General features: G+C 35.8%; 2 protein-coding genes across 3 annotated transcripts; one reads left to right on the top strand and one right to left on the bottom strand.

The window, feature by feature from the left end:
* Nucleotides 1-231: 231 nt before the first annotated feature.
* LOC135690001 (uncharacterized) lies at nt 232-17,860 on the bottom strand. Of its 2 annotated transcripts, none has more exons than XM_065207402.2 (6): nt 17,726-17,860; nt 11,765-11,870; nt 9,458-9,621; nt 6,484-6,718; nt 4,610-4,687; nt 232-335 (listed from the first exon to the last, which is right to left on the bottom strand). In XM_065207402.2, coding segments are annotated over exons 2-6 (513 nt in total). In that variant the 5' UTR covers nt 11,766-11,870; nt 17,726-17,860; the 3' UTR covers nt 232-300. The 2 variants fall into 2 exon arrangements, with proteins under 2 accessions (XP_065063474.2, XP_088964776.1); XM_089108650.1 differs by having other exon boundaries at nt 11,769-11,870.
* On the top strand, nt 10,462-17,242 carry LOC135689998 (leucine-rich melanocyte differentiation-associated protein). The gene is made up of 6 exons (XM_089108649.1): nt 10,462-10,620; nt 11,536-11,636; nt 12,170-12,298; nt 13,332-13,469; nt 14,569-14,689; nt 15,947-17,242. Exons 1-6 carry the CDS (start codon nt 10,594-10,596, stop codon nt 16,115-16,117), a joined length of 687 nt encoding a protein of 228 aa, XP_088964775.1. The 5' UTR covers nt 10,462-10,593; the 3' UTR covers nt 16,118-17,242.
* Nucleotides 17,861-17,865: the final 5 nt, after the last annotated feature.

Below are 17,865 nucleotides of genomic sequence, written 5' to 3'. Positions count from 1 at the left end.
GGAGTGACAACTGCCCCTAGTTACCCCCCCCCCTTAAATCCGCCACTGGTCCAGATAGCTAGTGAATTTTCTACACAAATCGCAATGGAAAGGGATGCTGATCTGGATACATAGTGGTATCATTTTACAGACAAAATCATCCATCTCAAATTGGCTAAGCAAAGAATAGCAAACATCAAGTGTCAATTTGCCATCAAAGTGCAAAGTCTAGAGAGAAATTGAATAAAAATCGTTGTACATGCAACTTAATACCATAATTTATATATAAATATACAATAACGAATGCAAACGTGTCCCATTCTAAGAATCGTCTTCCTTTTCTGCTGTAGCCGGTTCTGCAATAAAAATAATGATATTAAGATCGTCTGATATTGCAAAATGAATTCGATAGAACTGATGTACTTTTTTACACGATGAAGCAATAGCAATTTTATTTGCCTCCACAAAAGAGAAGTCTACAGCCAAATTCTGATGTTTATTGAAGGGTTGTGAATATTGTTCTAAAGACAAATGTTAGAGTTAACGGCTTGCTGGAAACTGCCTTGCCAAGAGATATCTGGTTTCCGAAGACATAGAAACTGGGAAGCCACATTTATGAACCAAAAAACAATTTTTAAAGGCTTCTCTGAATCAGAGATCTCTAATAAATTCCTAGAATCGCCATACCTCTATCGATTGGGTGACATGCTTGGTATCATATGAGTGTTCCCAACACAATTAAAGAGTTCTCTTTTTGTACTGAGGGAGGTAGCTGAAAATAGGTTGGCCAATTCCTAAGCATTTGTAATGAAACCTTTTAGCTTGGGTGGAAAAATAGAGATTATTTTTACGCAAACTTTTTGAGCCTTGAGTTACATACAGATCAGAAATATTGATATTTTATCTTATTTTAAGCGGATACAATGTGTTTTCATGTGATTACACGAGGAAAGTATAAGATTCTGCCAGGAATTAAAATCTGGCTAATGCTTGACAGGGCACTGTATGACGTTCAAAACATGTGATTGGCTTAAACATAAAACTTTGATTCAATTGATATTAATCTACTTATAAAAATGTTGGATTTCCATGACATTGGACCACAGAACCATGTAGCCAGATCAAAAAAGCTGCTATAAATTCTTTCAACTGAGCCTTTGTCTAAATCGTATAGAACGAGAATTAATGTGTTTCTGGATGACCCTTACTGAATACGAAGAACGGTATACTGCTTCGATAAAAGCTCGGTGTGTAGTCTAAACAACGGAGTATATGCAAGGTTGCACGCACAAAGTTTAACATTATACAGAGTTATAACCTCGTTGTGCCCTCAGCTTAATAGAACAGCGTGTTTATATAAAAAGAACAGCAAAGGTAACAATGAACAAAATAGAAGTATTTCTTAATAAGTTCTCGATCAAAAGAAAATTTGAAAAACAAAATTCGTGACGACTGGAAGAATGCTCTCTATCAAGCTTATGTTTGTTGATTGATGCGACTTATCAGTGATTGAAAAAACAATAAGACTGGTTTTCGTGTGGCGGGCGACAGGTTACGGCCATCAAAACATAGGGTCACAAGCAAGGGTGTAGTGCTATCAAAATAACAAGGTAGGCTCTTGCTCAAAATGCTCCAAAAAAAGGAAAGCAAAAGTAACAATTTGCCATTTTTCGACAATAACAAGAGGGGGGCAGCACCCCTGAGCCCCCTAGCTTTACATCCCTGTTCACAAGCAAGACCACCGAGAGTTACGATGAATCAAGGAGCAGTTACATCAAAATTTGATGGGCCAAGGTACCCCCCTTCCCCACTGCTCAATCATAGCTTCCAATATTACGCAAGGCAAGATACAGCAAATAACAATCTTTCCGAACGTTAAGGTGCACAAAACTCTAGGTTGTTATCTATAAACAGATCTTGATTCTTGGTTGTTATATATAAACACCTAAGCATTCTAAATCGTAAACAAAAGTTAACACAACAAGGGGTTAGCACAGTCTGGCAATGTAAGGTAAGCAAAGCCTGTTCTTGCAAAATGGTAATAGGTGGAACAGGGGTTATTGTTGAAGACAATGTAAGGGTTAGCACAGTCTGGCAATGTAAGGTAAGCAAAGCCTGTTCTTGCAAAATGGTAAGAGGTGGAACAGGGGTTATTGTTGAAGACTGCTCTGTTCTAAATTGATAAAAAGGATAGTGGAACAACACGTTTCTGGTCTGTAAAAAAGCATGCAGGAAAGAACACAAAAGCAGATAACAATTCAGTTTTCTCTCCGCTACAACTCTTCTTTCTTCTCTCACTCACTGATAACAACTGAGGGGCAAATCACTATCACTGTTTAAAATCACGTACGCTCTCGAAAATAATCACAATTTAATCACAAATTAATCATCAAAAGTTACATTAATCCCAAAAATATCATCAGTCACTCAAATCACAAATATTTGAATCTTTGACCACTTTAGTCACCTATGTTTTGAAAAATGAAATAAATAGAATGTCCCTTCCAAATTTCTATTAGCATGTTCATATGAGCAGCAAAAATGGAGGCCTCGTTTTCATGTCGATGTAACTGAGAGGAAACAAAAAACAGAGGCAATTTTCGAATAACTTCTTTAACTTGTCTAAAGATTCAATCAAAAACATTTAAATTTTTCAGAACTGGTTCTTTCGGTTTCTGAAAGCCTGGAGAACGTCTTTAGGAAAAAGATTTTTTTCCTTTTGAACTATAATCATTTGAAAAGAGTTCCGGAGTGATGATGTCACAAAATATATTTTTGGAATTGTTCAATCTTGACCATATAACCTCAAAAAGCATTTTTCTACCTATTTGTACATTGCTACCATTGATGAAAGGGTTGCTTTATACTTCCCTCAAATCCATGTATCATGTTTTAAAAATCTGCAAAACCAGCATGATAGTTTATCGTTTGAAATACTTTATCAAATATTTTAGTTCAATTTGAATTATGACCTGATTTAGGGTCATGTGTTGTTTTGTTTGTGTATCTCACCCTATCATGGCCTGTTCAAACATGTGTTTCATTTGCACAGAAATCTACTTGATGGCACTTTTGAATCTGTGATTAGTATTAAAATAATCACACAAAAATTGAAAACTAATCACCTTAATCACCAAAAAACCATATTTATCACAAATTAATCATTAGTGATTGTTAATCTCTTGCACCATTTTGAAGAATGATTTGCCCCTGCATAACAGCACCTTTTTCAGCATACCCTTTCCAGTCTTCCATAACTCACATTCTCAAAAGACATAACATTGTTTCGCACTTTAATAACAATATGATATATTTGGACATGTTTCCTTTTGTTGCTTCAACTTGAACAGAAAAATCTTCACAAATTACACTTATATCACTTCTCTATTGCACCCATATGACGTTATATTTTTCACAATATTGCAAATGGCAACAATTGCCTTAATTTTAACTTTTCGTCCCGAAATTAGGAGTGCCTTTATGGCAGGGGTTCATTTGACTAGAATGCTGACAACTTACTCTTGGGTAAGTTTTATGGTGATTTTATCAACATGTGGATTCAATTCTATACTTTCAGAAAGGGGTGTAAGAAAACTCAATGGGTAATATTTGAGCCAAATATTCCGATGCAAATTACGTTCGTACGAAGTCGCCATATCTCTGAGATGGATTGTTCTAGGAGCTGATTGATATTCATGAAGAAATCTTTTCACTTTTCAAAATCATACGGATTTATATTGACGAGTACAAAATGAGCGATGTAGCCATGAAATAGCTTCGATTCAGGAAGAATAATCATGCTGGCTCATTTGTTCGCTTGCTTGGGTTAGCTAGCGTAGTTTAGAAGCCAAAAGAATCTTCTTTCCTAACTGAGAAATCTACCTCAATAAGTGCAAAAGAGTTTTTAAGTGAAAGGCACTCGACAGATATTTCAATCAAAAATTGACCAATCAGTGAGTGCGAATACATCGATTGCCCTTGAATTCTGTCATATATTTTCAGTTTTAAAAACACAGTGAGAAACTTTACACACCAACTGTAAATAAAATCTACGTATTGATATACACAAAATATAGTCAGTTGCATTGTTCAACCCAATGTTTTGCAGATGAGATTCTTACAGTTTTTCGTGTTTACAATTTTAGAAATTTGCAAGCTTTTTACTTTGGTTGTTACAATAGCTGCATATCGTCACTGAAAATACTATCTTATTATCGATCATAAGGAAATGTTGTGTTGCTTCCACAAAGAACGTAAAGCGCTTTCCTCAACAGGAAAATATATGAAATTTTTAAATTTTCTCGTCAGTCAAGGCGTCTGGTAAAAGGCGAATGGCATAACGAATAACTATTAATATCAAGACGCTTTGGTCAATACTTCGTTGGTGTTGCAGCCATAGCTTAATATTTTGCTAAAATTGTAGTTTATTATATTGTTGCATACGATACACTAGTTCCGAAATGTTCATTAATATACTAATAGTTCCTTAACCCCCATTCTAATATAAGTTCCCTTAAACTCGTATCTTTGTATGCATGTATCTCTTACAGAATTTTTTATGTCAACTTTGATGCATGCAAGAAAAATGCTGATCAAACAAATTACTTGACAAATCTAAGAAGTAACCTACCTGGCTCCTTCGCAGGTTCCTCGGGCTGCTGCTGCTCGCCTACGGTTTCTGTACTGATACTCTCCTTAGCAACTTCACCTATGAATAACAGTAATTACTCCTTTTTATGTAATCACGAGGTAGAAATGGAAGCTGCTGCCCACAGCCAGACTAACGATGCTTGCCAAAATTACTTCAAACACCCTAGCAGTAGTTTCAGTCAATTTTTGGTCCGTTTTCAACTCACGCCTAAAAAATACCTAAGTTGCACCCTCTGCTCAAAACAATGTCGGAATTACACTACAGCCATCTCATTTTTAAATTACAGTTAACGTTCAAATAGTGTACTTCAATGGGGAATAGTCCGATATTGTTTGAAAAGGGAGAGGGGGAACTGAAAATGCGAGTGACAAAAATGCTGTCAGTGTTACAAGACTTCTGGTAAGAACTGAAATGTTAGATTAGAAGTTGAAATCCTTTTTGATGAAGAAGCGAGGAACAGTGTCGCAAACAGTAGGTTTACAATGAACGACCTGTGTACAAATCAAGTCAATGTTTTAAACAATCGGTGTGCAGTGAACATTCCAACCATTTTTAGAGGTTTTACAAACTGACAGCGTTTGTTTGTGGAAATCAATCACAAATATCACTTAAGCGGAGCTTTGAAAAGCCTGGTCGTCCAAAGCTACAATTCCGTTCACGCTAAATGAAATTTTCTAAAGTAGGAGAGAGGGAATATTTGAAAGTGTCGAAAGGGAAGATTAATGTTGAAGACTGTAATACGAGGAACCATGTTATCGCGAGAGGTTCGAGTCAAGGGGGTGCTGGTGGAGATGAATTGAATAGCACTTTTGTCATCCAGCCGTGCAACTGCTCAGTTTTTGCTACAAACTACTTAGCGTTTCACATACAAATACAAAATTGATTCCTATCAGTCAGTGCTTGCCAAGTAAAAAACATACACAATAGCAAAAGGCTTTAGATTTCTACCTCTTTATTTGAAAACGTTTAAAAATAGCTCTAAGTTCAGACAAAAAAAGAAACCAAATTATCAAGGCTTATCATATCTAGATCTTCGCTAAGAGTTTGTGCATGAAATTCGCTATCAGGTATTGCCCACACCTCAGGAATCAATCAATTTCGACAAAAATAACGACAGAAAGGTTTTCATAGCTGTTATTTTCAAAACACAATATGAATAATAAATGTACACTGACAATTGCTAATAAGATTGACCCATGAAGGAATTGATAAGATGAAGTTCAACCCTTTCCTTTGTTGTTTTCGACAGTTTTTGTGAGTTTCCTATTCATACACTGATATTTTGCCAGCCTCGCCTTATATGATCTACTTGATGGAAAATGATTTAGAGGTTGGAAGATCGGAGGTGCCAGCTTCCTTTGTAGTAGGCATGAGGAAATACCATCCTCTCTTCTGATCAGAATCTACGTGTTATTTTACAAGCTAAGCATAAATATAACGTGAGATTAAATAAAGCTATTCAAATATCCTATAACAATTAAAAGTAGTTTTATTTGGCTCGGTTTGGAAACTTCAAAAGTCTTAGTCACAATATTCAGCGACGCACTGACTTAAAAAATTGTTCTTGAGCGATGTGCATATAAGAACTCCTATTTCAAAACTTGGAATAAAAATTTTCTTACTCTCCAAGAGGGGGCCCTGACCGCAAGATGCTAAAGCCAGTTGCCAGATTGTGAAGCCAAAATCAAATGGCTAGTGAGCTTGTACCCTGGGTGCCAGAGCCTCAAAGAATCAAAAGGTGAAGAACAAGGGAAAGAAACTGCAAAGGAGAATGGGAGAGGCAGAGAGAGACGTAGTGGGCTTGTCGACACTTGGCCTCTTATTTGGTGTAGTTACATGTGTAGCAAACCTACCATCTTCGGGCTTCTTCTCCTCTTCGTCTCCTTCTGCAACCGTTGGTAGATTTTCGGTTTCTATGTTGGGTGTATCCTTAGCTTCTTCTTCAACGGGTGGTGGTTCTGCGGCTGCTTTTTCGAGTGCTTCTTGCTCTGCTATCAATCGTTGCTCTTCCTCCATTGCCTTTTGTCTTTGTAGTTCTTTTTCATATTCTTCCCTCTCCTTTTCAAGTTGAGCAAGTTCCTCACTTTTCTAGAACATAAATAAAGGAGATTCACAAACGAACTAATAAAGGAGCTTGGTAATCGTATCTAATTCCAAAGCAGAAGTATACTATTTTGATATTGCGAAAGAAAGAAACTAAAAGAAAAAAAGAAGTGATGAATAATAAGAGTATCCAATACAAGGGTTATTTGTTCACAATCTAGATGAGGAAATATTGAGGCATAGGCCCCTACCTTTGCTGGCCCTGAATCAATTTTTGCTGGCCTAACTTTCTTGAAAGTATATTTTCAGAATCATTTTAATAGGAAGTCTTAGGGATCAGGCCTTAGACATATTGATAAAAATTTGCTACCCATATCAAACTCGAGAATCAAATGTTGTTACTGGTAACCAGACTAGATTGCAGTGGTTCTACTTGTAATGTGCATGTACCTCTTGGTCCATAGCAAGGGATGAACGGTGGGCTCAAACTGCATTTTATGTTTTAAGAATATTGTTTTATTTGCAAAACCAAAAGAAGGTACAGGGGTTATCACCAGCACAATTTTCACTTAGAGATTTAGATTATGTTGCAGTGATTATTCACACTCAAACTTGCTACTTTTCTTCTTTGGAGTTCAAGGTATGAACTCTAAAGGTAAATTGACTTTAGTAAAACAAATAGAAAGCTTGTATATTTATCACGAATTATGATATCCAGTGTAAGAAACTATCAAATAATACAGCAAGAATCTATTTTTATGTCTGTAGCAAGCAGCCATTATTTCATTAGTGTTAGGCAGTGGTGCAGAATTTGTTAAGATTGAGTTTAAGTTGGGCAACTAACATTTGAATAATTTATTTGCATTTTTTCTCAGCCATTCGCTCAAAATTTGTAGGAAATCCCTTTAAAATGATGATACTAATTGTAAGACTTCATTATAAAAGGAAACTTGAAACCCATACTTGGTATTTAAAGACAGTTCCTTATCACTTACCACTTTCAAGAAAAATACAAAAATTTCCAATCATCAAAAATCCGTAAAACTTGCAAATAGCCACTCCAAAAAGACCAAGGAAACTTCCCCCTTGTCTACTTTTTATTCCATTAACCTGTGTTATAAAGGATTTATCTGCTATTAGTTTGCCCTCTCCTTTAAAAATGCTTTTGTGCAACATGAAGAGTTACAATCACCTCAGATATTGATATCTTAACATGTCTGTAAAAATGGTAGTTAAGCCATATCATAGGAAAATAATTTTTTTTGAGTATAAGAACTTAACATAAAAAATGCACATATGCAAAGGAATACCCTTCATTTCTTTTAGCATTCCCACAAGTAAATGCCTCTTTAAGATTGTTACCATCTTGAATTTATTGGAAGTCCCATTTGAAAAGGGGAATTTATTGGAAAATCAAGATATTGGCATTGAAATACAAAATCCATTTTCATTTCATTAAATTTCATTCATGTGTCCAGCCAATCTGCTATAAAATGTTACCAATTTAAAGTCAATGGGTAATGATAATTTCACACAGCCAAGTTTTACAAAGAGTAACTAGCACCTTTGACAGCTTCAACAAAGCCATGAACTGAAAAATATGTTGGTTTTATATTATTTGGCATAGTGGGCTGCAGAGAAACAATGCAATATTCCAGGTTAAGAACAGCCTAAAATTTTAGTAAAGGCATCACCCTCAACCATTTGTATAAAAACAACAAGCATGTGTCCTAAACATTTCAGAAACAGAGGCAAAGTACCTATTTGCAGCTCACATGTGGTGTACCTTTTTGGTCACATGTGCAGCACACTTTGCGAATGCTTTTCGAAATTGGAGGCATACAAGGTGGAAGAGGCACCATATGACAAAGAGGCGGCAATATTTCAAAGGGGTTAGCTCTTAGGAAAGGGAATTTTCCAAACTTTGAGTGGCACATACAATTGGTGCACCCTGGCTCCAACTTAAGTTCCAGAAAATCCAGTGCAAAAAATTTCAGTGAGTTAATTTTTGATGGAAAAAAAGTCAGTAATTAGAATATCTGATCGATTCTGGGTTAAAAATTGAGGCATTCCAGGCACCGCAGGCAGCCAGGCACCTGCATTCAAATTGAAAGGGCTGGAGCATTAGAAAGAAATAATTGAGAGAAATTATCAAGGGCCAGTTGAAGCATCAGTTCAGCCCATAGAGAACTCAATTTTTTTAGATGTAGAGGGGAAAAGAAAAGAAATGAAGATGAGCTGGATATCTTTTTGTTGATGACGAAGGAAAACCAAAAACTGCAAATTGATATGCTGTAGATGTTTAGCAATAAGCAAACAATTTTGTTATTTTGAAAGTCCATCCTTATAAAACGATATTTTTCTAGTGTTTGAAAATTTCGGTAAGAAAAAGTGCCGGTAAGAAAAAATTCGGTGGGATTAATTTTTTGGTTGCCCGGCTTCACTGAAAATAAATCCCAAAATTTTTTTTTGTATTATGCAAGTCCCTGGTTGGAAAACATGTATAATTTTGGCTATGGGTAGATGTGAGCAAATTGCGCTATCGGTGTTACCTTCTGCAAGCAAAAAGGCATTTGAGATGCAAGCATGATACACTTGCATCACAGGAGAGAGGAAAGAAGGGGGTGGGGGTTATTTCATTGTAAAGGTACTTTCAGACTTCTGATCCAAGCCAAGGTATGTTCTTTTGCAATTTTGGTCCAGCCAAAGTGTAGCAACCCAGTGTGGAATTCATGCAGCTTACGCCGGAAATATAGTGCTAAACATAAAAAAACACACTCAAACCTTTTTCGTATATTCCCTGTTGTCGACATACTTTCTCAGCCAGGAAGCAAGATATTCGATTGGATCACTTGGCCTCTTCTGGGAGATTTCAACAAGCCCCCTTGAAAGTGCATCTCCGACATGCTTTTTCAGGTATTCAGAATCCATTTGCATTTTCTCTACCACTGTATATAGCAAAAGACGTAAAATTATCAAGATGGCGCTGTGTATGGTTGTCATGAAAACTATCAACCTCGAACTTGGAAAGAGGCGAAAGGAATTCTGAGGTTTGGGTGTGACAGTGGGCGTGGCTCTCAGAATAAGAAAAACTCTCAAACAGTCGGTTATCACATGAAGACTGCGGGTGCAGGAGCAATTTTTGCGAGGTTAAAAATAAAGTGTATTTATTTCCGATCCGCGGGCCAACTTTCAATTAGAGGGCTTTTTCCCTACGCTAAAAGAGTTTTTAACGGGATGCAGAGAAGCTTGTTTTGGACCCAGCGCACTTCACTCCAGGGAGCGGTATATTGTAAAATGTAGAATGAAAAAAAGAATAGCAGTTGTCAAGAATGCAGTTTTCTGGTAACTACAAGAAGGAATCGAAATTTCATAAATGTTCACCTCGATTACAAACTTTCAAGGCCCCTAGCTAATAATAAATCAATAAAGATCGTATTGAGCAAATTAGAAGAGAGCTACTCCAAAAAACGCAAAAAACCATTGAACTGCTATGGAAAAAAATGAAAAATAATTTATAATAACCTTGTACAAAACTAAGGAGCAAGCAAGGGGCCAAGAAAAATTCTGGAGGGGTCATGGCCCCTGTCCACCCGTAGAAATGTCACTGCGATGCATCCCTTTTTGATATTGTAGAACTATAAATATTGATCTAAAGCTGCTGGGTTCATTGGCATTGCTGCTGGCGTGGGTATAATAAATAATAATGCAAAAATCCATCAAGGAAAGATATTCGCAGTGGCTTCGAAATGATGACGTTTTCAAGACAGCTGCTTCTGCGCAGGCACCATCCATTTGCAAGTCACAAGACCAAGGGCAGCTTATGATTGGTTCCGTTGTTTGTAATGGAGGTGTTTGGGAAATACTTAGCCATGATAAAATTATAAGAACTGGTGTGGATTCAAAGAAAGTGAAGTGTGATGGAGACGATATATAGCGACGGAACAGTAAGATTTCATTCCTAATCACAACTTGTTATTTATTCAGCCTAGAGTAAAGAAATATTTACTTTCTGTCTCAATCTGTTTGGAGAGGCCATCAGTTTTTTTTAGATACATTCCGCTTTTCAGTTCCAAGAAAGACTTTTTCAGTGCCTATCAAACCAATGTTTCAATTTCATATGGATTCAGACATTAAAGTAAATTGTTTCTGGAATCTATTTGAAAACAGTACGCAGCAAAAAATATCCGAAAAAAGGCCTGCTGAAGATAACTAACCTACCAATTATTTTTAAGATTCCGTGAGATAGCGGAAATCGATTAAAAATCCTCATGTGAATTATCTAAAATCACAAATGAGCTTTTTGAATTAGTACATTCTTACAGATTAACCATCTGCAGGGAAACGGAATCTTTCAAAATCACATTTTTAGTTTGACAACATATCAGCAGAAAGAAGGTCAAATTCTAATCTTTCTGTTGTTCCTTACTATTACCCCTATAGGTCACGGCCCATTCAAATAACAAATTACTGATAAGGTTTTCATGAATACTGGGGCAATATTTTCAGAATTTTGATCCCCTAAAACCTTTGAACTTCTTTTAAAACATGCCAAAATTTTGGATGACAACAACTTGTGGGAAATCGATCAAGGTGTTTATTAGTTTTTTGTGAGACATGTCTATAAATTCTATCTTCAAGCCAAAAGTATTAAATGCCTTTTCCATACAGGCCATCAGGAAATTTTTGCTAGAAGCATGATTGTGTACAATCTTCTTTTACACCATATGAGCAATTGAGAGCTCATTACTGATACATAAACCTTTTTCTAAATCTTAAGGCAAGACATGTATAAGTATAAAAATCTTATAAGAGTGGTCCAGTCATTATTTAGGTAATAGACAAATGCTTTTATTTTTTAGCTAACTTTTGTTGGTCAGGATTGTGAATGTATACCTCCATGGTTATCAAGGAAGTATGGGAATGTCACAAAAAGGCTTGACTTGAGTTATAATCGCCTCAGGTAATTCTTTTGAAAAGAGCTAAGGAGGGGAGGGGAGGGGAGGGGAGGGGAGGGAAGTGAGGAATCTCCCCACTCTTTTGTAATGGTCATAGTAGTGCAAGTAAAAATCACATACAGTAGCTACTTACTTACTCTTTAGCCATCAACTGCCCTGTTAGTATTATGCTTCTCATTCTTTGACCAAGTACTTCACAATTTTCAATGTTTTTCATGTAACATCACTTTCTGATTTTCCTTTAAAACAAATTAAGATTAAGGTACAACCAGAGTCCATAGAAGTGTGGGCTTAAGCCCCTCAACAATGTCCAAAAGTGTACTCACAACTATACAATAAAAATTACGCTTAGACTTAATCCTTTTTAACCTCCTGAAAATGTTTTAGGCCCCCAATACATATAATGCTAATGACCCCCAATCAGTTCAGATAATGCATTTCAGTTCTGATGCGCTTGAACTCTCCAAATGTCTGAGATCCCCCAAACCCTTTGATTATCATAGATTTTGTTTGATCACAGTTGAAATATCATTTCTAGATCTTTGAAAGGCTTGGTTGGCTTTAATGTACTGGAGGAGTTGCTTTTGGATAACAATCAGTTGAAAGATGATATTGAGCTGCCTGAATTACCCTCTCTGACTACTTTAACTCTGAACAAAAATAAGATATCCTTTTCAATAAAGATTTTAACATATATATATGACAACATGAAGGAATTCTACTGTTTGATAGCTAGTTCAATCGCTCAGTTGGGGCAAACCAGCCAAAAATCGATCGAGGATAGAGGCTGTTTTTCCATTATTTTGGTCATAAAACTTATCAATGGAGAAAAATACTTTTGTTTATTAACACTTTTTATGTTAGAGCTACAGAAGAATTAACAAATCTCAATGACGTAGGCCACCATTGTATATATTGTGGCTTTAGCACCTCTTTAGCCATAGCTCTGCAAACCTCGATATGGTTTGTTTTATAGTTTAGCAATTGACTTTTCTGGTTGAAGCATGCAATAATTCTTTTTTTTTAGCATGCATACCTATAATAATGTCAGAAATCTTTCTAAATCAGAAAAATAATAAGACGGAACAAATTATGATAGATGATGTGAACTGCTAGAAAAGTAGCAATGTGTTTACATTATACTGTTTTAATTTAATATGGATAATCTGTACAAACTTATTTTGAATTTGGATTGTTACTCTAAGAAGTCCTTTTCGTGAGCAATCTTTCAAATGTTGTCATCACTCTCCAAAGTTACAAGAGCAAATAAAAATTGTTTCCAACAGCTACTTGCTTTCAGGGCACAATTACGTTTTGACAGGAAATCAGTTATTACATTTAACATTCAGTCAAAAGCCAGACATCACTTCCGAAAATTGGAAAAAATCATATTGTGGTCAAAAGTGCTAATCAAGTTACAAGGGAAAAGGATAAACAATCATGAGAAATTGATGTTAACAGAAAACTGCAAAAACACATGTTTGCGCGTGTAATGAGAAGCATGTGCAATTTGACTTGCGCGTGTGCAGGCGTATGCGGGTGCGATCGCACGCGCTAAACGAAAAGGACTATCTAAGGATGATCAACATATTATGAGACTGTCTTTTCACTTCATAAAAAAATCATTTTAGGTTACAAGTGTTGAATTCTTGATTTATATAGCTCACGGTTATAAAATTTTCTTTAACTATTGATTAGATTAATGATATTGAAAAAATTCTAGACAAAACAGTATCAAAACTCCCAAAATTATCCTATTTAAGTCTTCTTGGCAACCCAGCTTGTCCCAACCAGCTTATAAGCATGGACAAAGATGATGCAGACTATCAAAGATACAGGTATTGATTAAGTTTTTAATTTGCAATTGGTCAAGTATCCTTGTATGATTCAAATCTATTTCTGTTACCACATCAGTCCTGGTAATATGAAATTTGTTGGCATGCTGGTAATTGCGTGCCTTGAAAAGTTTAGGCGTGCGTTGGCGTGTGATGAGGTGCGATCCATAAAATAGAGATTTTTACAAAGACCTGATGTCATCTTTGTATTAGAAGGTTTAGAAGGTGTGTTTGAAAAGCATTTGGAGGTTTTCATAAAACCAAAAAGTTTTTATGGAATTTTAGAAGAAGTTTCTTGGAAACAAAATAATTTAACAAAAAGAATACAAGTTTTTTAGGCCCTGTTTCCATTACTTTGTTTTCAGATGAAAACGGATTCTAGTAAATCTGTTTTAGATTTTGAGTTCAATTAATACGCTCAAAAACAGAGTCATTTGATACCAAACTGAAGTTATTCGAAAACACAGTTCAAGGTGGAGTCACCTGAAAACAGAATCATTTGAATACATGCCTTTCTCCTTGGCAAAGCCAAAAAAAGGCATTCTAAAACAGAGTCATTCAAGCTCAGTTTTGAAAAGAGCTTCAGCAAAGGATATGATAATGAATAAATATAAACATGGAGTAATGGAAACACCCATGTTATTGTTTTGACCAAAACAGAGTGGCCAAAACCGGGTAATGTGTTTAAGAAAATATTAAAAGAACGGAGAGAGAGAACAAAGATATACAAAAATGCAGTAATGGACACTTGGCCTTAAAAGTTAAGATGCCTCTGGAAATGCCATCAACGTAACCCACAAAAAAAGAAATTAAAAATTTCTTGAGAGAAAATAAACAAGGAAATTAAAGGAAACAAAAGAGAAAAAGAAAAGTAATTCAAAATGTGGACTGCGTGTGCAATAGAAAGCAGGCCTTGCAAGTTTTGGGCATGTGTGGAGAGTGTGTGTGCGATCGCACGCCTAATATTACAAGGACTGCCACATTTATGGCAAAGTTGAGTACTAAACAAAATTTTTGTCAACAAAACAGTTATCTTCAATCCAGTTGGTATTTGATAAACAATAATTTTGCACAGTCAATGATACAATGTTTTACACTTTAGGTACTATGTCATACACAGGATTCCGAGTTTGAAATTCCTTGATTCCACACCAGTAAAAGAAACTGAGCATAAAGAGGCATTAAGAGTTGGTGCTTTAATGAAAGTGGTATCGTCTGAAAAGGTATGTAATATACTGAAAGTCTGGTTTAAGGTTTCTAAAAATCCACCAAACAGGTTTCAATGATGCAACAAATTGCATATATGATATCCTGTAACTGCTGATTGAAGATAAAAAGCAAAGGACGATTATTTGAAAGAAAGGACCCCACCTGATATCAGAAAGCTGTTTAAAAGGGATGTAGTATGTATGTTTGACCCTCCTTTTGGTATATCAAATCCAGAAATGTTGGCATAGATTTTAGCAATATCTTATCTTATAAAACTATTTGAAGGACTGGCTCCCACAGTCCCCTAGATACCGTAAGGAGACAAACAAAAGGGCTTTTGATAATCTTCTCAAATTTGAATAATTTAACCTTCAAAGTTCAAGTAAATCCAGCTAGATTTGGAAGAGAAAGGATTTCCATGAAATATGCTGGCTGTGACAAATTTTGAAAGCAAAATGGCCCTTGTTACTGAAGGTTTCTGCCTGATTATTTAGTATCTGGATATTAGCACCTTAATTTTAATACCACTAGCTGGATGGAGAAAGAGCAAGCAAATGACCTGAGAGTGTGAGCTCCTACAACACATAGCTGAAGAGGCACAGGACCTTATCCCTTGGGTTCTAGATATCAGTACACCATAAATCTCATCAAGAATGTGAAACCATTGCCTGAACCCTTGCTCTTAGTAGTTTTTGATGAAAAACTACACACCTTCATATTCAATTGAATCAGAATTTCATCCACCTCATAAGATTTGTTGACTTTTCCTCCCACATCTGGGGTCTAAATGTTTCCACAGAATCAACCATCAAGGTATTGCCACCAAAAGTATTTACTTTTTGCAAATCTACAAACTTAATTTTCAAACAGTTTCTTTCTCAAAGGCTCTGTCAGCCCCCTTATAGCTGATAGCTACTCTCCAGGTTTTAGAGAGGAAAAACTAGTATTTTCCAGCTGATTGCACATTCTTATGGAGGAGAATTTATTTCATGGAGGTCACGTTAGGCAGAGAAATATTGAGGCAGTGTATTATTTTTAAAAAGACTAAATGCAGTAAACATTTTGGAAAACCTTGTTGTGTTTTTCATTAGTTTATATGGATTAATTAGTGACATCTGGTTTCACTGAATACTGGTCCTCTGTGTTTTATGTTCTGTCTTATGCACTGAAAATATTACAAACACTAAAGTGTGCATCGTTGAATAACATAATTCTACCATTGGCAACAATTGCTTAAATTCTCGTATCTACAACCCTTTTTTGTTTTGTAGGGAAAATTTGAGGCAGGTTCAGAGAGTGACTCAGAAGATGAAGCCTTCTCACCACTTCCAACAGAAGAAGCTGAATTAGGTGACCACAAAGGAACATTTGGAAAATGTAGATATGTTTACTATGGAAAACATTCTGAGGGGAACAGGTTCATTCTCAATAATGACCTTTGATGACAATTGTATATTTAGTTTTTTGGTAACACTAAGCATTCTGAGTTTTGCTTAAGAAATACCACTATGTTTGCTGTGTAGGCAAAACACATTTTGTCTTTGGAAAAGAAAAGTAATAAGTTCAATATTCAGTTAAAAACAATACTTACCTATTCTACAATTGTGGTCACCAAATCACTTAGGAAATATTGCCTACCCATTTGCAGTATCTTTTGAAGAAAAATTGTTCTTTTGAGTTGGCTGGTAAAATTATTTTAAAGCACATTTAGATGTGTTTTCTCCATTTCATGTGGATCAGTTCTCTATCAAAGGTGAAATTTGTGTGCATTCTGAATTATTGTTTTTCTTTAATCAGGGAGGCCGGAAAATATTTCTGGGTGGAGGGGCAGTAGAGCTTGAGATATATTGGCAATTTTTTATGATTGTATTTCCACTATTATCATTGATGCAACAACATTAATATCATAATTCAGCAAAAATGTTGGGGGGGGCACAGCCCCCTCTTCCCTTTGCACAGGTGTGCCTTTTAATGTAGAAGCAAGATCATGTGATCTCTACCTGTGTGAAAATGGCAGTTTGTTAATTACTTGAGACACTGCAGTGTCATAGTTACTAGATGGCACATAAATGTTTACTTTAAAATTGGCCTCAAGTCCTCCTTTTTGCCTTTTTGCCTAGGGCATCCAAGTATTTAGTTACTTGTATGTCAGCTACTAGGATTCAAGCCTTTTATGGCAAATCTTGCATATCTCAGTAAATTGTTGATAATTGGGAACAACTTAAAAATATTACCCTGCATTGTTCTTCCTACTTGCTGGTCATTTCATATTTTCTTGTATCATAATTAAAAAGCATTAAATCAATTTGATATTATTTTTCACAGTTCAGCTACTTTTCACTAGTATATTGTGTATCAGTCTCAAAAGTTGTAAGTGTCTGTAAGACATTACACCCATTGTTATACTATCAAATCTATCAGGTGCAATTTCTAAATTATTAGACAATTAACTATTTAATCGCTTTAGTATGTTTTTCTTTTCACTTTTGAAACATCTGTATAAATTGCTTTTGAGTAATTTGTGAGCAAATTCGTTGTTGTTAACCATTTTGGCAATTATATACCAATTTTTGCCTATTTCTGTTGGTTCTCTTCACTAAGAGCAATCAAAAGGGCTTGCAAAGGTTAAATATTGGCTTGGCATCTTCATTACCTGAGATACCTAACCTCACCACTATTATGATCCAAATTTTTTTTTCTAATTCTTAAAATTCAAACAGAAAATCTGGTTGTGTGAAATTTTTTGCTCGTCTCCCGAAAAGCTTAAGAAGGAAATTGTACTCAAGTATTGCAGGCCATAAACCCTGGAGATACCTTGTTCTTTTTTCTTTCAATGCTACTACATGCTGAAGACTTGCAACTAAGCATGAGAATGAGTATGGACGAGGGCGCTTGTACCATAAATCCTTTTAGCCCCCTTAGCCCCTTCCTAATTTGGGATGTTTTAGAGGGGCTTAATTGAAGTGGCCTGGAGCATATGGGCAGGTTGCTGATGAAAATTCCAAAGAGAAAACATGACCCCATTTGTGAGGATATTTAAGCTCAATTACCTGAAAAGCAGCAGTAGCGAAAACTGAACGCATCTTCCACTGAATGTTTTCGCATGGGAGACAATTTTGGCTTCTGACCTGTCTTGGTTGCACGGTCAGCCTCTTTCCCATCCAACTTTCGTATAGAAAAACGAGAAACA

Source organism: Rhopilema esculentum, chromosome 5 (genome assembly GCF_057945365.1).
Source record: "Rhopilema esculentum isolate cy_ngs chromosome 5, ASM5794536v1, whole genome shotgun sequence".
Taxonomy (NCBI): domain Eukaryota; kingdom Metazoa; phylum Cnidaria; class Scyphozoa; order Rhizostomeae; family Rhizostomatidae; genus Rhopilema; species Rhopilema esculentum.
Note: the sequence above shows the minus strand (reverse complement) of the source record. Positions and strands in the feature narration are given on the sequence as shown.